Source organism: Dromiciops gliroides, chromosome 4 (genome assembly GCF_019393635.1).
Source record: "Dromiciops gliroides isolate mDroGli1 chromosome 4, mDroGli1.pri, whole genome shotgun sequence".
Classification (NCBI taxonomy): Eukaryota; Metazoa; Chordata; class Mammalia; order Microbiotheria; family Microbiotheriidae; genus Dromiciops; species Dromiciops gliroides.
The window spans coordinates 229,157,009-229,179,266 of record NC_057864.1 but is presented as its reverse complement, the minus strand read 5'-3'; the positions used below and the strand labels follow the sequence as shown (position 1 = coordinate 229,179,266).

Here is a 22,258-nt window from a genome sequence, read left to right as displayed (position 1 = left end):
ATTGCTTTCTGAAGCTGTGCTACAGAGGAAATACTAACTTGATTGGTAGAGGAATTTTCTTCTCTTAGGAATTCCTTATATTAATGAAATCACAGGTCCAGGCATTCTCCCAAACACCTTGCTTAGCACAGTTATTTAGCACAGTAGGTGCTCAATAATTGTTTGTTCGAGTCAACATTTTATTTCTTTATAAGCACAAACTGTTCTTAATTTGTCTTTGCTGAGAACTACTAGCCAGATCTCCTCCAGAATTTGTTTGAGGTTTTTTTTGTTGTTTTGTTTTGTTATTGAGGCAATCAGGGTTAAGTGACTTGCTCAGGGTCAAGATGTGAATTTGGGTTCTCCTGACTCCAGGGCTGGTGCTCTATCTACTCTGCCACCTCACTGCCCCACAGAATTTTTAAAAATTCACACTTTTCAACTTCCTCAGCTCACCTTAACAAAAGTTTAGAACATAGCTTCCACTTACATAGAGATCAATTTACCGAGACAACACATAGGCCAAGAGTTATACTTTATCCATTTCATAGAATACATAGCATAAACTCCTAATTGAACATTGATGATCTGAGTTTATTGAAGAGCTAAACAATTTCCAGGTATTCTTTTAGGCTAGAAGATATATTTTTTTCCCTTTGCAGCAATTTTCTAACCACAATGCATTTTACATTCATATACATGCCATATCCTATCCTTTATCCAATAGATTATTCACCACTGTGGAAAACCATTACCTGGTGAAATCCAAATTTATTTCTCCTTCTCATGAAGAAAGCATGTAACACATTTGTAGCTTGTTCAAAATATTTTTTTGTGTGTGGTTTTTTGTTTTTTGGTTTTTTGCGGGACAATGGGGGTTAAGTGACTTTCCCAGGGTCACACAGCTAGTAAGTGTCAAGTGTCTGAGGCCGGATTTGAACTCAAGTACTCCTGAATCCAGGGCTGGTGCTTTATCCACAAATTACTTTTTTGATTCCTAACTTTTTTTTTTTTTTGCGGGGCAATGGGGGTTAAGTGACTTGCCCAGGGTCACACAGCTAGTAAGTGTCAAGTGTCTGAGGCCAGACTTGAACTCAGGTCCTCCTGAATCCAGGGCTGGTGCTTTATCCACTGCACCACCTAGCCGCCCCAGATTCCTAACTTTTTATGAGGACCAAAGTTGCAAAGGTTATTTAAATGTTTTCATAAATTTCTATCATGCATGATACTGTGCTAAGTTTTGTGCTGCAGGATACAAAGAAGTTTAATTATTCTCAAGGAGTTTACTTTGTGTTTGGACATATAAACTTGAAAAGTAGAATAATGAGGGGCAGCTAGGTGGTGCAGTGGATAAAGCACCAGCCCTGGATTCAGGAGGACCTGAGTTCAAATCCAGCCTCAGATACTTGACACTTACTAGCTGTGTGACCCTGGGCAAGTCACTTAACCCCCCACCCCCCAAAATGAAGAGGTTGAAGTAGATAACCTCTACGGTCACCTCTACTCTGAAAGTAGAATAATGGTACTAGCAATACAAATATTCTTCAAATATAAAATGAGGGGGTTGGACTAGATAAATCTACTTCTTTGGTCCTTTTCTGTTCTGTGTCTGTAATTTATAAGATACCTGAAGAATAAAATGAGGATTCTGGATAAGTACCCTGAATTAGGAAAAGAGACTTCATTGTGGTCTACAGAGGTCAAGGAAGACCTCTTGAAGGAATTGAGACATGAGTTGGACCTTCAAAGATAAATAATATAGAGAGATATAGAATGGCTTTAGTGGGAGCGTATCAAATCACATCACACGTAGTTTAAAGACTACTTCTATTCAATGCAGTTTTTATTGTCTAGAAGTAATAAAAAATATTAATCTTGAGTGGTACTAAATTGCAAAGCCATTACATAACTTAGAAAATATAATTAATCTCAGTTTGTTGTCTTGATAGGGGTTTTTTTGTGTGTGTTACTTTGTTATTTTTCCTAGTCTCTTAGGCTGAAATATATCTGCATAACAGTTTGGCCTTATTTTGCCCAGGACATGTAGGTAACTAGATTTTGAGGTAGAGAAGGAAATTATACCCCAGAGTAAAAATGCACTGATTTTCAAAACAGAAAACCCAAACCTACCCTGGTTTCACTAGCTAGTTTCACTTCTTCCTATAACTGATATGAATAATGATGAAAGTGTAAGTGCCATTAAAAGTTTAACTATTTTATGTCTGCTTCTAGATTTTGGTTGTGATAATTTTCTTTTATCCTTCTAATAAAATTAGTCATTGCAATGTGTACCTTAGTTATGTGGTTATCAGTATTTCTGTGCATTGTTTAATACCATTTTGCATTGTGGCCTAGTGGTCTGAATATAGAGCAAGAATTACTCCTGAGTCCGTGCTCTAACACTGAGGTAAACTTTTTAAAATGAAACTAAGAATAAGACAAAGAATGTGATTAGATTAAGCAGTTCACAATTACCTACTGAATATTATCAGATTTTGCTTCTTTTGTTGTCTAAATCTGTTAGATTCTACTTTCTGTTCCAAGATCATGGAGACTTAAATAACAGTTGATATAAGTTTATCTTCCATTGCAGTCTTTGACAGGGCACAGTTTACTAAAGCACTAAGATGATGGATCTGATAATCAAATGTGTTTATTTAGATTAATCTTTGGTGTGACAAAATTTTTCACTTCTGAGCCTCCTCTAACAGTCTATGGTTTAGGCCTCAAGAATTATGTGACAAGGGCATTACTGAATAAAAGCATAAAGCCATAGGTGGGTCTGTAGTTCTGGAAATATTCCCAAAATATAATTAAGAAATTTTTAAAAGGGCTTTGGATGGGGCAGCTAGGTGGTGCAGTGGTTAGAGCACCAGCCCTGGATTCAGGAGGACCCGAGTTCAAATCCGGTCTCAGACACTTAACACTTACTAGCTGTGTGACCCTGGGCAAGTCACTTAACCCCAATTGCCTCACCAAAAAAAAAAAACACCAGCAAAAAACAAAAGGGGGGGGGCTTTGGAGAGTTATAGGAATTTTCTTAATAGGTATTAATTACTTTGGCAGAACATAGTATTAGACTTCTTAAATTTAAGTATCAACTTAAATTCATGGTGTCTATTCTAGTTTTGCCTAATTATCAAACATATACCAAAGCCAATTTTTGGTACACTTCAGGACAAATTCCCAGAAACATTCCTTGTTTCAGTGGGAAGTGCTGTCTTGCTTATATTACTGTAAATAAACATTCCATTAAACTGCTAACTTAGAACTGTTGTACTAGAACAAAGAATTTATTAGGTTAAGAATGAGGAGATAATGGTGCATAACCCACCTCGCACGATTGTTGTGAAGATCAAATAAAATAACATATGGAAGAAGGGCTTTGAAAAGCTCGATTTACAATCATGATTGAACTTACTTAATTCCTCCTTGAGAGCTATGGTGCCAACATTTTTTGTACAGGGTTAATTTTATTCATTGCCTAAGATAGCTAAAACTTAGAAAAGTGGTGTGTGTGTGTGTTTAAAGATTGACTTATATCAGCTTTGTTTGTCTCCAATCAGGAAAGGTTAACTGTAAAGTTGCCAAAAATAATTAATAAATGACTGCTACAAAGTCATAGTCCTGTTTTCCCAACTTAAGGACGTTAAAAAATGGAAAATGGAAAACTTTCCATTTGGAAATTGTATAAATGTATCCATGTTTTATACACAGACCTCTGCTATCACTCTTCCATTTTATTCTCTTTACTGTATTCTTTCCTCCTTTAAGCCTTTTGTTGTGGCCACTATGTTCCTGGCTCAAGGGAGTTAAACTAGTGTTTACCTAGCGAAGCAGCTACTGAGCAATAGAAACTACTTCAGAACTCTTCCAAAGCTGTTTCCAAAGCACTTTCTTCCCTGACAGGAGCTAGAGACTTAGGCCTCTGCATTTCCAGACACTACTATTAGGCCACATTTTAACTTCTTAGTAAAGAAATATATGAATTCTACGTATTTTTTTATGTTCCATAGAATTCAATTCGCCACAATCTCTCTCTGAATCGTTATTTCATCAAAGTACCACGTTCCCAGGAAGAACCAGGCAAAGGCTCATTCTGGAGGATAGACCCTGCCTCTGAAAGCAAATTAATAGAGCAGGCTTTTAGGAAAAGAAGGCCTAGGGGAGTACCTTGCTTTAGAACCCCTCTGGGACCGCTCTCTTCTAGGTAAGGACAAAAAGATGAACAAAAAGACCTCACTTAATTTTTAGTAATTACCTTCAATGTAATTAAATTTCCTTTTGGAAAAAAAGGAAACACCAAATGCATTTATGACTAAATGTTGGGAAGGGTATACAAAAAGAAAATGGGTAAAAATATTAGATGGGTATGATTTCTCTAGTGGCCCAAAGCATGGTCAGTGTTTATATTAAGTTTTAGTTTCAATTAAAATTACAATTAATGATTAACCCACTTCACTGAATTTGGTTTTTATTTCATATTGTTAGTGTTTATTAGTAAGCTGTAAATTTCAGCAACAGAATTAAAATTGTATGGTTACAAAAGCATCTTTTAAGTTAATCCTTAAACTCTCTACACATGGTTAATTCATAAAATTTATTTTGACTGTCTTAATTAATTGAACTGTATACATTTTTTACTTCATTGATATATGCTTTGTTTTTTTTTTAAATGGAAGGAAATGACCAAGATTTAAATTTTAAGGCCCCTCTGTACTACTACTGGCCACCTATTGTCTTACTGTATTAGTTAGAGCTGCTCATAATGATTCTTTCTTTTTAGAGCAAGCAGCTAATACTGTTCCATGGACCACTTGGCCTGCACTGAGTATGGAGGAGAAATGCCACCAGACATCAAAATGGTCTCTTTTATAGACTTTATCCAGTCTCCTTCTGAATCTACATCTAAGTTAACAAAGGTTCCATAGAAAATAAGAATTACTAGAATCTTTTAGTCGGTTGGCAGAAGACAAATGATGCCCCCTTCTGCAAAGTTACACATATTGCAAGTTAAAAGACAAGGCAGCTCTTGAGTGCTTTAAATTACTTAAAACTACTAGATGCTTCTTTCTTTATTCTTTTTTTTTTTTTTTTGGAAATACAGAAGTGCTCCAGCTTCTCCTAATCATTCTGGAGTGTTGTCTGCTCACTCCAGTGGAGTACAAACCCTGAGAGTTTGTCAAGGGAAGGTTCTCAGTCCCTATGGATCCCGAGCCTAGTGCTATACAACCTAAACTAGCAGTAATACAGGAAGCTCGGTTTGCTCAGAGTGCACCAGGTAAGAATTAGGAAAGAAATGTATCAAGTATCATTGGAGGAATACTTATTAGATCATGTTCAGGTGGTCTAATCCTCATCTGATTGACACATTTTGTGAATGTCATCAAACAAAGAATAAATATCTAAGCCATAAAATCATAGCTTAGTAAGCCATGTTCTTGATGATTAATACCTAGATATGAGTTCATAGGCCTTTTAAATACCATTATACCAAAAGATACATCATTGTGTTAGAAGCATGACAGTCATGCTTCTCAATCCGTGTTTGTTTAGAGGTTATGAATAGATAATAACTTTTGTCTCTTAATTTGACAATTACCAATCAAGTATTGGCCAAAAAAAAATTTTGCAAGGAATCTAAAAAATCTCTCATAATTTGGGAGAAACAAAGCATTTCAAAGTACTCAAGGCATTTATTAAACTATTGTAATTTTATTATTCAAAGGTCTTGGAAATCAGTAGTGTGTTGATGCCTATGAAGGAGGCTATTTTTTGGAGAAGATAGCATCAAAGTGGCTAAAAGATTAGAAAAAACTGTGGCTAATTATATATCTGAATTGCATCCTTTTATATATTCAACCTCATTTTTTATAGTATTCTAAATTAATTTCCTGTTAGTGTTTGAAATATGCATTTATGAGAAATCAATATTTCTAATTATGTCATTATACTGAAATTAAATATTGGTTTGTAATTCTTTTTTTAATGTTATGTTACAACTGCTAAAATGATTGGCATTTAATCAGGAGTTTCTACCTTCCTTCTTTAATGGTTTAAATCAGTGTGCTATTTTTTTGTTATTAGTAAAAATTAAAACAGACAAGATTGGCACAGACTCTACAACCATGTTGCTACATTTCCCTGTTAATTCTGTTTTGCTTGCAGTTGCAAGAGATTATTCACCTAAATTGAGTGTGACTCTCCAATTCTGTCCTAAATTTGCAGGTATCTAGTCTATTATTCATCTTCCATTTATCATGGAAAAAGTATAGAGAAAGTAAAGACAGAAAGCAAAATCAGCATGTTAGTACTTATAGTACTTTTTCCATCACTTGTACTAGATTTGTTAAAGCTGGTAATTGTAATTACTGCAAATTAATAAGAATAAAGGTGCTTTCTTCTTTTAACTAAAAATTATTTGTTTTAAAGCTATGTTTTAGATGAGAAGAAACATACTTAATAAAACTGAATTACAAATATATATGATTAATGTATTTTACCTTAACAGGTTCACCTTTGTCTAGCCAGCCAGTTTTTGATTACTGTACAACGGCAGCTACCACAAACTATTAAACCAGTCACCTACACTGTTGCAACACCTGTGACCACCTCAACATCCCAGCAACCTGTGGTACAGACGGTTCATGTTGTTCATCAGATACCAGCTGTATCAGTCACAAATGTGACCGGATTAGCTCCAGCAAACACTTATACTGTAGCTGGACAAGCGTGGTCACACAAGCTGCAGTAGTTACCCAGTCCAAGATAGAACCTCAAGAAAATGGAGACCACAGAGAAGTAAAAGGTAAATTATCAAAGAAGTAATATTTAGAAAGCCTTTCAGGTTTGGGGGGATGAAAGCAATGGGGAGTTTTGCTAAAACTAGACATTTGTATTTTCTCCTAATATAAACCTAGTTTAAAGTAATTCTGTATCATCTAATGCATATGCTTACTTGAAAGTTGTGATTGTTTTGAGCTTTCAGCTTAATGTTGATTTTTTGTTTTTTTGTTTTTTCAGTTAAAGTAGAACCTATTCCTGCTATTAGCCACACTACAATAGGAGCTGCTAGTCGGATCATTCAAACATCTCAGACCACTCCCTTACAGACAGTTACCATAGTGCAACAGGCACCTCTAGGTCAACACCAGCTACCAATAAAAACTGTAACACAAAATGGGACACATGTAGTACCAGTCACCACAGCAATCCAGGGACAGGTCAGCACTGGTAAGAAATCATCAAAAAATATTTAATTCAGCTATAAATATTGGGGGGAGGGAAGCAGGGAGGTTAATATGCAAGAAAAAAAATATCGAGGAAAATTGCTTCCTAGAAATCATAAATTGTGGGTCTCAATTCTGTACTTAAATTGTTCTTCTAAGAAAAATTCACATTTTTCATACCATGGAAAAGGACCATTGTGATTTGGCTTACTGTGGTTTTGTTTCTTGTCCAATTAATGTCTCGTATGAAAAGTTCTAACAATACATGATTACCAAAAATATATACCCCGTTTTTGTAAACATAGGTGTGTTCTAGGAGCAAACCATAGTTTTATGCCAAGATATAATTCTGAAATATCTTCATAATTCCCTTCTGATAAAGCAATATCAATGACAGGAGTAATTCAGTAAACATTATAATTTACCCCAAAAGATGGCTGTATTTGTCTTGTGTGAAGTATTTCCTGCAAGTCTTGTATATTCCAGATCATCTAGATGTGAAGTTTTCTAGACAAAATGCAAAATACATTGTTTGCAGAGTAAATAAGTTTATTTAGTGTCATTTTTGGGGCCCTACTGTGTACATATCACTGAATTAGGCTTTAGAACAGATGGGGCAAAAAAGAGGAGATAACCTTATTAGAATACAAGACTCACCATGAGACTAGGAACACAAATATGAACCTGATAGTTTGACATATTAATTAGCCAGTATTGGTCAGCCTTCTTGACCTGCTCTATACCACCTTAGTAGCCAACCCTCTTAACTACTGTGTACTGGAATAACCTCTCTTGATTCTTTGGCTTAATCTTCTTCTTGAAGATTCTTCTTGATCTCCAGCCAGCCCTCTTTACCTGAATGATTCTCTGTAAAACAACATTGAGAGAATATGAAAAGGTGCCAGCAACCACCCAAAGTGTAACTTAAAAGACCCACCATTTGCCTACTACAAAGTTAAAAATAGGTAGGGAAATAACATTTAACAACTGAAGCACAAACTTACCCAGGTGATAGATCAAAATGATAAAAAGAGGTAGAGAGAGGAGAAACCAAAAAGCAGAGAATTGAAACCCTGATGAATTTACTTGCTCTTTCTTCTATCACTTCCTAATCTGCCTGCTCCTCAGCAATAGCTTTTTGAGTATCTAACCATCATTCATTCACCCAACAATTTTTTCAGCGCTTGCCATGAGCAAGACACTCTTACCAGGTGTTGTTAATTGTATTACCCCACACACACACAGAGCCCCAAGTTGTCTTCATTCACTCACTCTCCAGGGCCAAAGAAGCCAACAAAGAGCCCAAAGGTGCTACTTCAGTTTTCTCATGACTTAGATACTTTTTCATGTAGTCTAATTCATAAAGGACAATAGATTTAGATATAAATTATAGATATGGAGTGAACTAGTCTAGTCCTCTCATTTTACAGATGAGAAAACTAAGGCTATGAGAAGTTGACTTGTCCAAGGTCACAGGCAGGAGCCACAGTCCTTTCCACTTTCTATTAAATAAGAGGTTCAAAAAGATCTCTCACTACAATCCATTTTTTTTTCTTTTTTTTTTAACTTAATAGTATTTTTTTCTAATTACATGTAAAGATAGTTTTCAACATTTTGAGTTCCAAATTTTTCTCCCTCGCTCCCTTTTCTTTCCCTTCCCCAAGACAGCAAGCAATATGATATAGGTTATATATGGACAATCATGTTAAATATATTTCCACATTAGCCATGTTGTTAAAGAAGAATCAGAACAAAAGCCACAAGAAAGAAAGAAAAAAAAAACACAGTGAAAATAGTCTACTTCAGTCTGCATTCAGACTCCATAGTTCTTTTTCTGGATGTGGAGAGCATCTTTCACCATGAGTCTTTTGGAATTGTCTTGGATCATTGTACTGCTGAGAAGGGCTGAGTCTATCACAGTTGATCATTACACAGGGTTGCTGTTACTGTGTACAATGTTCTCCTGGTTCTGCTCACTTCACTTGGCATTCATGTAAGTCTTTCCAGGTTTTTCTGAAGTCTGCCTGCTAATCATTTCTTATAGCACAATAGTATTCCATTACATTCATATACTACTACAACTTGTTCAGCCATTCCCCAACTGATGGACATTGCCTCAATTTCTAATTCTTTGCCAAGTCCATTTTCTTTATAAGAACTAGGTTAGGGGGCAGCTAGGTGGCACAGTGGATAAAGCACTGGTCCTGGATTCGGGAGGACCTGAGTTCAAATCTGACCCCAGCCACTTGACACTTACTAGCTGTGTGACCCTGGGCAAGTCACTTAACCCTCATTGCCCAGCCAAAAAAAAAGAAAAGAAAAGAAAAAAAAAGAAAAGAAATCCACTTCAAAGAACTAGGTTAAAAAAAAAAAGAACTAGGTAAGGTAAAAAGTCACAGGAATACTATTGTTCCTTTTTTTTTTTTTTAAGAGCAGAGGTCCAGATTTGTAATTTCATTGGTTTAGAGAATTCTTGGTAAGGAAACTCCCTTTACCAATGCAGGTGGGAAACTGAACTTCAACTTATGAGTCCTAGAGAGTTTCCTTGGGCATTGAAAGCTTAAGTGGCTTGACCAGGACCATATAAGCAGTGTATGTCAGAGGGTAGACTTGAGTCTTTTAGACTCTTCAGGTGGCTCCTTTTCCAGTATGCTGTTCTGCCAACTTGTGAATGCCACTTACATTAAAAATGACAATAGTCATGACATTAATAAACTATATTATGTGACTATGAATAATATGTATTGTCATAACCATTCCATTTGTATTTTTGGCCAGATCTATATTTTATCAGAACAGGGAACTCATAGTAAGAAAGATACTCTTCTAATTAGCAGTTTCTCTACAAATTTTCATCGTAGCTGCCTAGAAAGGTTAAATCCTTACTAGCTATGTGACCCAGGGCAAGTCACTTAACCCTCATTGTCCTGCCCAAAAAAAGATTAAGTGACTTACCCAGAATTGTGAGGCAGGACTTAAACTATCTGATGGAGGGCGAGGGGGGCGGGACTGAGCAATGAGGGTTAAATGACTTTCCCAGGGTCACACAGCTAGTAAGTGTCAAGTGTCTGAGGCCAGATTTGAACTCAGGTTCTCCTGAATCCAGGGCCGGTGCCTTATCCACTACGCTAACTAGCTATCCCCTACGTTAAAGGGTTGTTATATTGACAAGTCTGTCTACAGTCTTGCCCAAAGTCAAGTTATCCTGATCATTGCCAGTAGTCTACAACTTGTTGACACAAAACCTTAAGATATAAACAAATAGAGCAACCTAATAAATGAAACTCTCTTTGCCTGGAAATTGCAAGATTTAAATTGTTCTAGATAGTTTGGAAAATACCTATTCCCTCTATGTACAAATGGTAAATACATCATACAGCTTGCATTTTTTGTTCATTTCTGTGCAGTTCTTTATGATAAAATATTCAATCCCATAAACTTATATATGGAGCAAAATGCTATGAGTTATCTAGTTTCTGATAGAGTTGGCAATCTTGGTGTCCTAAAAGATTATATTACATGATAACTCTATATTATACTTGTGAACTTTAAATGTGCCACCTATATCAAACATATCAATTCAAATTGATATTAACCCAACAATTTCCAAGTTAATATCAACTAATGGAAAGTAGTTTGTGATGATATTTATTCTTATGATGGTGTTTATCTGTGTGACTGGATCTCTACCTTATTACAAGTATGTCTTCTCTGGGACACCACCTGAGGGAATGTCTTCTGAACAAGTTTCTGATATTTTTTACATTGTCTTAGGTCATTACTGAGGTCTTGCTTTTCCTCTTAGTGTTTATGTTAAATATTTTTTGCCTAATAATTCTTCTGATTAATTTTACATAAGTATAGGAATTTTTTTTTACTTCGGGGTTCCCCCCCCAAATTAATTCATTTTCACTAACCCTTGGTTTCCTTTGTTTCATAAGAAGTACTTATCCTAAGAAGCAATAATTTTAGCTACCAGGTATCTTAAAGCCATTTTTAATCACAGGCTCTTAAAAATAAATAATTAATGAGGGGTGGCACTAGTAACCTGAATATTCTTATGTAAATTAATTAAAATTGAACAGTAGGCAACCATTCATCCTAGCTAAAACCAAACTTCTTATTTTTTCTCCAATACCTCTTCCTCTCACACTGGCACCAACATATTTACCTAGTGTCCCATATTTTAAATCTTAGTATCATGAAGACTTCCCTCTCTTTCACCTTTCTTGCCCACTTAGTCATCAAATCCTATTATTCAGCCTTCTCAATTACTAATCCATATCTATCTTCATTCTTTACTGCCACCACCCTAATATAGGCCTGCAGATTATTGCATTAAAACTGTGACAGATAAAACTAAATGTCTGTGGTCACCTTACCTGTCCCCAGCGTGGTGGAAAGCTAGCTAAGATTTACTTATAATTAGAAGCTTCAGCAACAGTTTAGGCATTAAGTATTTATTAAAGTATATTAGGGGTTAGTAAAGAGAGAACACATGTCTGAAAGAATAGGAAAACCTATCTACCCTAGAGGAGAGATCAGAGTTCAACCTGGCCTGGTTCTTCTGTCACCACCATGAGGTTCCAGCCACCAACTGAAAGAGAGAACAGCACTACCTGCATCCCATGAGGAAGAGGCCGCACCTTACTTACACAGCTTCAAGCTGATTGGTTGAGGGTGGTCTTATGTTGTGAGGTACAACTTCCAAGACACTGGATTAACCTCAGAAAGGTCACCACAATTGGGGGGGGAGCTGGTAATAATATTCTCACACTACCTATCAATACTCTCTGCATCCTTCACAACACTGCCAAACATCCTCATACATTTATCTGGTCATGCCCTCTCCTAATTGTTAGCTCTTTTTTCTTTCTAAGTAAAATTCTACTTTGTATTTAGGCTCTGCACAATTTGGTACCACTATAAATTTGTAACCTTGTCTCATCATATTTTTCCCTTCCCTTCAAGTCACTTTTTCAGATAATCTCTTCCCTCAACCACATCCTGTTTTTTTTCCCCCTCTTTTCTATTGGATATTTCCAACAGTTTTAATTTTTCAAATTTTAACATTAGTGTGGGATTGGGGAAATTCAATGTCTGGTTCCCAAGGGTGGGGCTGGGGGAATCGATGCCTAGTTTCACGTGGTCCTACCTCCATCTGACCCTAATACAGGTTAACCCTTGTGCTCTCCTAATTCCTCATAGTACTGGATTGTATTCTTCTTCAGCTATTACATCATCTCCTTTTTCCCTTCTTTCCCCTGCTCCCCCAGCTGGTCTGGGATCTGGTTTTAGTCTCTTCAATGAAATCAGCAAATGACTACAGGATAATTTATTTCACTCCTTTATTTTTTATCATGATAGTGATTTGTTTTGTATATCTGTCATCTGATTGTATTGGTCTCATATCCACTAATATTGATTTAGAGGCTTAAGTATAGACCCCTCCCTCCCATACCAGGATTCCAGCTGAGGGAGATCTTTTGGGAGAAAATGGGCAGACATAGTGACATAGAATGGAGATGTCTCTTGATAAACTTTAGACAGGAAGATAACTAAGCAGCTGTTGGCAATAGTCTAGGCAAGAAGTGATAGTGGTATAAGCTAGAATGGTGGCTGTATGAGTGGAAAGGAGGGTATGTATGTGAGAGGTGCTGTATAGGATAGAAGGGATAGGATTTGGCAGTTCATTGGATACATAGGAATCAAGGATGGCACCAAGATTGTAAACCTGGGTAACAAGGTTTATGGTGCCCTCACCAGATGTTTAGGGGGTGGAGGGGCAGAAAGACAATCTGTTCTGTTTTGGACATGTTGAATTTGAAGTACTTAACGGATATCCAGTTCAGAATGCGTAGTCATCAGATTGTTATGTGAGATAGAGCCCTGGTGTTTCCTGAGAGCCAAAGAGTCAATTGCATAGACATTATAATTAAACCCATGGGAATTGATGAAATCAACAAGTGAGAGAAACAAGAAGAGAGCCCCAGACAGCATCTTTAGGATATACTCACAGCCAAGTAGTATGATGTGGATGGTGCTCTAACAAAGGAGCCTAGGGAATGTCAGACAGGTATGAGAAAAAGAGAACACATTGTGAGGAAAACCCAGAGAAAGAATATCCAAGAGCAGGGAATTTTCTACAGTGTTAAATACTACATTGTGGTCAGGAGGCCTGAGAAAAGGCCTCTTGCTTCATGCTTCATGAAAAGGTTAGACTAGATGACCTCTGTCCCTCTTGACTTTGAAATTTTGAATAGTCGAAGTCACTTACCTGACTAGTTGAGATAAATATGAGCTCTGAAAAATGGAAAAAAAAAAACCCTCTTCATCCTCGAGTGATGTCTTTTTAAAATGCTATATAGCTTTTCTGTATATCACATATTAAAGAATTGGAAAGCATTTTTGCCTTTGCATAATATGGAGTGGCAAGTGACAATATCTTCATTTTAACTAACAGCAGAATCAAACTACAGAGAGGCAGGGAGTATGTCTAAATTCAGACTCCAAAGCCTATGTTGTATCTGTAGCAGTGTTATGAAGTGCATCTTTCTAGCTTTTAATTCTATCCTCCAGGCTTGAACTCTAGTCTAGGTATATTTACATTAATAAACTCCTGCTTAGTATGTTAGACACCAGTAATTTGTTGAACCCATGTTAGTGTAATTTTTTTCTGAAAAATATTTCCTCACAGCAATAACTAGAATTAACAAGAGGAAATGATTTAATGATTCAGAGGCACAAATTTACTTTTTGACTCCTGGAACTTTTCAACTTTGCATTTTGATAATTGTAATTCAGGAAGCCTGGAAGTTTTCAGATGAAGAAATTAAAACTATCTATAAAATGTTCAAAATCACTATTGAAAAGAGAAATGCAAATTAAAAACAACTCTGATGTGCCACCTCACACCTATCCAATTGGCTAATATGACAAAAAAGAAAAATGATAAATGTTGGCAAAGATGTGGGAAAACTGGAACACTAATTCACTGTTGGTGGAGTTGTGAACTGATCCAAACATTCTGGAAAGCACTTTGGAATTGTGCTCAAAGGGCTATAAAACTGTACATACCCTTTGACCCAGCAATGCCATTTCTAGGTCTGTATCCCAAAGAGATCATAAAAACGGAAAAGGACCCTACATGCACAAAAATATCTATAGCAGCTCTTTTTGTGGTGACAAAGAATTGGAAATTGAGGGGATGCACATCAATTGGGAAATAGCTGAACAAGTTGTAGTATATGAATGTAATGGAATATTATTGTGCTATAAGAAATGATGAGCAGGCAGATTTCAGAAAAACCTGGAAAAGACTTCAGTGGATTGATGCTGAGTGAAGTAAACAGAACTAGGAGAACATTGTACACAGTATCAGCAACTAAGATAGAGTTAGCTCTTCTCAGCAATACAATGATCCAAGACAGTTCCAAAGGACTCAAGATGGAAGATGCTCTCCACATCAAGAAAAAGAACTATGGAGTCTGAATGCAAATTGAAGCATACTATTTTCACTTTTTTTTCCTTTCTTGTGGTTTTTCCCTTTTGTTCTTATTCTTCTTTCACAACATGACTAATGTAGAAATACGATTAACATGATTGTACATATATAACCTATATCAGGGGGCAGCTAGGTGGTACAGTGGATAAAGCACCAGCCCTGGATTCAGGAGGACCTGAGTTCAAATCTGGCCTCAGACACTTAACACTTACTAGCTGTGTGACCCTGGCCAAGTCATTTAACCCTAATTGCCTCACCAAAAAAAAACCCAGAACCAAAAACCCTATATCATATTTCTTGCCATCTTGGAGGGGGAAGGGAAAGGAGAGAGCAGAAAAATTTGGAACTCAAAATCTTTTTTTTTTTTTTTGTGGGGCAATGGGGGTTAAGTGACTTGCCCAGGGTCACACAGCTAGTAAGTGTCAAGTGTCTGAGGCCAGATTTGAACTCAGGTACTCCTGAATCCAGGGCCCATACTTTATCCACTGTGCCACCTAGCCGCCCCTTGGAACTCAAAATCTTAAAAAAAAAAAAAATTAATGTTGAAAACTATCTTTACATGTAATTAGAAAAAATAAAATACTATTAAGAAAAAAAAATAAATGGAACTTTTTTTAAAAAAACAAAAGGCCCTGGGTATAGCTGAGTTAATGTCTCTGAGAATGTGAAACATTATCTTGTGCCTCTTTTGCAAAATGGAAATTGGATCCAGTGGCCTCTCAGATTCCTTCTGAACTCTAAATCTCTATATTCTGATGCTTTTTCTTAATTCCTGTAAATTGTACCTGCAAATCTGTACTATTATTTCATAAAAACCACAAAGTTCAGTGTGCAGTTACTATGTGCCAGGACCTTACATAGTAGTGGGGGGAAACATGTTCAAAGACAATGTTCACAGCCATGTTCATATGGCTTCTGCTAAGTTGCATTGTTCATTGTGTTAATCTTTTAAGTTAGACTGCTGTTGAAAGGCAATATTCTTGCTCCAGGGTACACCTATAGTATGTTTATTTGATGGAGAAAAGACTATGCTTTAAAATTGGGGGGGTTAAAAAGTCACTTCTGTGTGTGTGTGTGTGTGTGTGTGTGTGTGTGCGCGTGTGCGCGTGTGTGTGTGTGTGTGTGTGTGTGTGTGTGTGTGTGTGTGTGTGTAATTCCGAATGGATCCATGAAGATGAAAACATTTGGAATAGAGAAAGCAGGGTAGGGAATTCCCTTGTCAGTTCTGTTATTTATTTGGGTTCAACTTTGGTATGGATTATGAATGAATTAGGGGACTTGCTTCTAGGTTGTGAGAAAACTATACAAATACTACATTCTGTCTTTTCAGTGATCTTGGCCTAAATAGATGTTCATTGAGCTCACCTTGGTAGATCAAAATAGCATATAATTTGAAGTAGTTTGTGTTTTATAGCTGAGTAAATAGCCTGTTAATTTTTTTTTCAGCCAATTAATACACATTGTGTTGATTTAAAAATCCTTCTTTCTGGTCCTTGTATTTCATATTCTGGTGAATGCTTTATTCTACATGGCCACTAGAACATGTGACAGTTTTTCAGCAAGAAGGAGGAGACAATCTATTCCCACATGTCAATGTTAGCTTAGGGAAATTTATACTGTTGGGTTCTGAGAAGCTTTGTTTGAGAAGCTTTCTGGTACATACCATTTTATGAAAATATTTGTTGGGATATTGTTTTATATGGCCCATATTGAGGATCATTTCTGGCCTCTTATTTGAAGTATTCTGTAAAGTAATGACGTTGTGGGTACTGGGCAAGTGATAAAAAGAACTGATTATTTAGGGATGTGTGATTATTCTAACTCCTTAATCTCTCTGCAGCTGCTGCAAGCCCTTTACATATGTTGGCAACCCATGCATCAGCATCAGCATCCCTGCCAACCAAACGTCAGAATGGTGACCAGTCAGAGCAGCCAGAACTGAAACGTATCAAAACAGAAGATGGAGAAAGCATAGTCATCGCTGTGAATGTGGACACACCATCTTCAGCAGTGAGGGAAAAAAGCATCCAAAACTAAAAACTTTGATTTCTTTTCATATTTAAAAAAAGTTTTTTTAATCAACTCTGTGGTGCCAAAAGGAGACATTTAACTTAATACCTAAAATGTTGGAACACGTTCTCAACCCAATGGGTATATGGGCCCTGTGATCAGACTTCAATGTTCAGCACTGAAAAACAAAAATGAAAACACAGGTGGCCTTAAAACTCAGTAATTTAAAAACAAAAATCAAACTAAAAAACACAAACATCTTGTTCTAAAGGCTGTGACGTCCCCTCCTTACTGAACTATCTCTGTTGCTGCAGAGTTGGGGAGAGCTGCAGCTTTTAAATTTAAATTAAAAAAAAAAACCACTTGATTATTTTAAGGACTGAGTATCTCAGTGTAACGACAGCATGATAAGCGCTTAGTGTAAAGTGTTTCAAATGATTGTATATTCCTTAAAGGGAACAGAGGCAAGGAGCCATTTCCTCCATCTTGGCAGCTAGCCTTTCATAATGACCTAGCCAGTGCAGTTGTTGATAGATATGCAGTATTTTGTTGTTCACATGTGGAATTTTTGAAGTGTACTTTCATTTCTTTGAAAAATAATGGGGTCTTTTGACATTTCAAATCACTCCATTTAAATTATGGAAACTTTGGAATCACAGTACTTTTCATGTGAAATTTAGTTTGGTTATAAAACACATGCAACACAAAAAAAGATGTTTTTTTTTTTAATTGATGGAATGATTTCCTTATATGTGTCCTGTTAATGTTCACATGAAGCTACTTTATTACATCTGCAAATTTTTTATATTTTAGCAGTTGCCTGATAAATTTAATCCAATTTTATCAAAATGTGTAGTGATCAAATGCTTCTTTGGGCTTGCATGTAACAGATTAGAAATTCCAGTGTAAGTGAGCCATTAACTGATGTAAAGAACTGCTATGATTTTGACCAGAGCTGCACTTAACCATTTCTCTTTTTTGCTATCTTTGGCTGTTTGTTTACTTTGTGTTGACTTTGATTGTCCCTGGCATATTTTTCCAGTCTAAGTAAAACAAGTCTCACTTAGTATCTGTGTATGTTTAAAATGACAGAACTATTCTGCTTCATTTAGGAAAAAAAGATACAATCTTTTATCACAGGTCCTTTTAAAGAAAAGATCTTGTCAGAGGTATATTCAATATTTTTAAGCTTAAATATTCAGCACTAGGAGGAATTAATCTGACCATTATGTTGATAAAATGTTAATATTTTAATTGTCCTTAATTACCAAATGTCCTATGCCCTCCTATTTGGTATCTCCATTAAAAGTAGCTGCTGTGATTTTTGAGCAGACGCTACCTTATAATAAAAGGATTCCTTTTATATAAATATATATATATATATATATATTTTTAAACATGTTCTATAGTTGAGCATTTAAACTATCTTACTAATTCTCTAATTTGCAGCAGGAGATTCCAATCTATCTTTCCATTTTGAATTCAAAACTAAGGCTGATATGATCCCTAAAAGATATGATTATTTGGGGAAAGGAAGAAAAAATCAGAAAGAAAGAAGGATGAATTATCATACCTCAGCCCACATGCCTTCCAAAAGGAAAAAAGTTCATGGATCTCTTGGCATTTGGTGCCTTAGAGTTGATTACCATGGGAGCAGATGAGACTTTGGCCTTAATTTTGAATTTGAGTTGTTTCTGTAATCATCATAACATTATCTATTTAAATGTAGTACTTCAATATTTAATTACCTTTTTTTAAAAAGGGGAAAAATAACCCCTGTATTTTCCTGATGGACTAAAACGGCTCAGAATGGTATATTTAGGCAGTTTGGGAAACTCATTATTTACCTGAAGACCAAATATGATAAATCTGTACTAAGTATTGTGTCAATCCACAATATGGGGCTGTCATAATGTTACTGCAGACATACATATTAAAAATTATAAAAAATTACTGCATACTAGCTGAATTTATAACTCAGCCATTTAAAAAACAACAATAATAAAAATAAAATCCAGCATATGAATGAGGCCTTTTTGTGTAACAAGCAGAAAAACATAAGTTAACCAAAAGCCAGAAAAGGTGTCTGGCTTAGATTTGTTTCTACACTTTTGTGTAGTATTCTGCCTCTTCAAAGTACTCTGTGGAATACTATGGTATCTTGGTCCATTTTTTATTTTATCTTCTTTCACCCAAAATGTTTACAGTTTGAATAGTCATCTAAATGTGGACTAAACCATAGCTGAGTTCATGTGTGGAGTCCAACACATTAGTGTCATTCTAGGAAAAGGGACAGTATCTGTAGCATTGCACTTAAGCACTGGTGGAACCATAGACCTATTTAATCATACCAAAAATAAAAGCCATTGGACGATCCTGTGAAAAACCAGAATTTGGACTATCTAGGTAGATAAATTTGAAAGAAGAATCAGCCTGCTTAGGGTCATATTTGGGCAAATAGCATTTTGAAAAGATTTTAATCACTTGAAATCTGTGTGGCCCTGGAAATATATTTCTAGAGCACACATTCAGGTTTGCAGCTATGCCATCTTCCTAGCAGAGGCCTGTGAGCTAGGTTTATACATCTTTGAATTTATCTGTCCCAGACAGCCTCATAGCTGTTCCTGAGCCTAAAGTGCAGACCTGCTAGGGCACTAGAATGATTCTTGGAGGGTATTCCTTAAGGGATTTTGTAGTTTCTATACTGTTAACAGATAAAGGGAGGAGGGGAGGGGAGGAGAAATGTGCTTTAAGAAATGTTTCTGGGGCAGCTAGGTGGCGCAGTGGATAAAGCACCAGCCCTGGATTCAGGACTCCCTGAGTTCAAATCCGGCCTCAGACACTTGACACTTAACTAGCTGTGTGACCCTAGGCAAGTCACTTAACCCTCATTGCCCTGCAAAAAAAAAAAAGAAAGAAAGAAAGAAATGTTTCTAAATCTAGGACCAAATAGTTCATTTTTCAAATGTGAGCATTTTCCCTCCCATCCCCTGCTTAATACCTCACTGATTATCGTTGTTCCATTGGCCTTATGGGCATAAGCATAGTAAGACAAAATAAAACAAAACAGTGAGCTAGCAAGCAGCCACCATATCCCATGGGTCCTGTTCACTGTGTTAGCCTATTTAATCATCTATTCTAGATGATTTCTATTCAGTAACCCTGAAAATAGACTCTTGAAATCTTTTATCTCATCTTCTTGTACCACAGGATGCAACCTCACAATTCAGAGGTTCTTCACAGAAGAATTACTTCACAGGTCTACCACTAAGCAGATTCCTACTTTTGCCAAATGTGCATGTAGTTAATTTTCAATTAGCCAAATGTAATTTATCTCCTATGCATGCTGAATCTCAGGATTGCTCTGTTCTGTTGCCCAGCAAGTTTCTGAGCTACCTCAGAATTTATAAATTTCATTTTAACATAGTCCTAAGCCTGTAATTTTGAAGGCAAATGTGCTAACAAATTTAACCCCAGGTAAGATATTTGGGTTACCTGTTGCTGCTCTCCCTACTAATGTGGTTCAATTATGATTGTCACATGACAGAACAGTGTATACTGGCCTATAGCTTAAGGACTCAGGAATTGGATCCCAGGAACAACAGATGGCACATTTTGCCGTTTTAACATGGGTTGTTACTGCAGTTTAGGTGAACAGAAAGGATAAAGGTAATAACCTTGCTTATATGGAAGAGGGAAGAACACTCGAGTTTTGTACTCATTTCTGAATATGACAGTTGAGGGAGGCAAGGCAACAGGAAAAATACCTACTAGGAACCTCTAGTAGCCAAAAGCCTTAGCCCAGAAGGTGAAAAGATGGAGATTAGTATCAAGAAGCACTCAATTTCTACTAATTAACTCTATGCAAGTCCAAATCTTTTTAACTCAGTCTTTTAAGCTGAGATTGAATCCTTGTAGAATTACCATGATTTCAATGTTTGAGCAAAATAATGCATAATTTATGTTCAAAAAGACTTTTCTTTGCACTCTTATTTTCAGAAGTGAATTTTGATATTCCTAAAGTGGTTCAGATCCATAGTACATAATAAGCTATGGTAGTGATTCTTTAGCTATCCTTTGCTGCCTTGTCAGGATTGTAAAAAGAAAAGCAGGCAGAACTAAATTTTGGGGAACAGATGAAGCTATTTATTCAGACTCAAAGATAAGGTTTTGTACTGGAGTTTTTTGGTCTCAAACATCATGGCCCAAATACTTGGCCCTACTAGATATGTTGTTCTTGCTGTTTTAATATCAGATCTTCTAAGTATGTCTGTGTCCAGGATCGTTTTGTCTTTTGTTGTTGCTGCTATTGGCAAAAGACAACGTGGGTTTTGGGCTTGACAGTCTGACCTGACTGATTTGTCCTTGACTTAATAGTATAGTCCATGACCTTATGTGGTAATAAAAAATTGTGCAAGTTAGAATGGAAAGCAATTAAGAAGAAAGCTTTGGGAAAGAACATTAATGTGGTTACATGTATAATACTTAAAGGATCTGTTATTTGTCAGAATAGATACTTATTCCTTTTATTGATGCATATCATAACCCCCTTCAACTTGGATTTTCATGGGTTGTGGTGGTCAAAAAAAATTCAGACTGTATTATCTAAGGATTGTCACACCCTACTACATGTGTAATATTGCCTGCAAAATTATCCTAATGGTTTTATTTGAAGGAAGATGCTTACTCATCGGGCCAGCAGTGATAATGAGGTTGGGGGTGGGGGGAAGGACTTAAATGCACTAGTTATGAAGTAATATGGATTAGTGCCAAGCAAAGGGATATGAAAGAAACCCTTGTGATAATTCAAATATTTAGACAGTTTATCAGACCATTGCTTTGGTCTTAAAGGTTTCACTGTGTTACTTTTAATAGCCCTTACTGTACCCACTCAGCATTCTAAGCTATCTCAGTGATTAGAAATTTCATTTAACATTAGCCTAAGCTTAATATTATATATTACTTTCATCATATGATACACTCCTATCTATACCGATGTTCATGTCAATAGCAATAAAGTATACCATAAAGTGGTTCCTTGGTGATCCCTAATCAACCATATGAAATGGGAAAATGTCTACCACCTTCTGTTCTCATGACCAAGTGAGGGCCTTCCTCTCTATCACACACCCTGATTTTTTTCATATAGTGGGATATGGAAAAATGAACACCAACAGCAAAACCATCCCATGTAATCATGGCAAAGTGACCTAGGCCTAGGACTCTAGGGGAACCATAAATACCACAAGTTTAAAAAAAAAACTTAGAGCTATGCAGTCTTACTAACTAGATTGGTATTGGAAATATCTCCTCTCCTTCAGGGATTCTACTTGCATTCTTTTTAACTAGATTTCACTGGTGAAGATGAGAGGACACCTAGTGTTTGCCCTGACAGGAAGGGACAATGTAAATAAGCTACATCATTTTCAGTATATAAACTAAAAGTAGGCAGAGAGTATGTGCTAGATGCTGGGAGAAATAAAAAAATTTTAATAAGACATGGTCCCTGCCTTCATGAAATGTCCAATCTAACAAA

General features: G+C 36.3%; 1 protein-coding gene across 1 annotated transcript in view; it reads left to right on the top strand.

The window, feature by feature from the left end:
• Positions 1-18,662, top strand: part of FOXK2 (forkhead box K2) — a 131,269-nt gene extending 112,607 nt beyond the window's left edge. Inside the window, 9 exon segments of the mRNA XM_044002746.1 lie at positions 3,996-4,189; positions 5,087-5,145; positions 5,148-5,174; positions 5,177-5,260; positions 6,491-6,516; positions 6,518-6,707; positions 6,710-6,787; positions 7,003-7,212; positions 16,553-18,662. Of these exon segments, the coding sequence (XP_043858681.1) occupies positions 3,996-4,189; positions 5,087-5,145; positions 5,148-5,174; positions 5,177-5,260; positions 6,491-6,516; positions 6,518-6,707; positions 6,710-6,787; positions 7,003-7,212; positions 16,553-16,749 (1,065 nt within the window). The 3' untranslated portion in view covers positions 16,750-18,662.
• Positions 18,663-22,258: the final 3,596 nt, after the last annotated feature.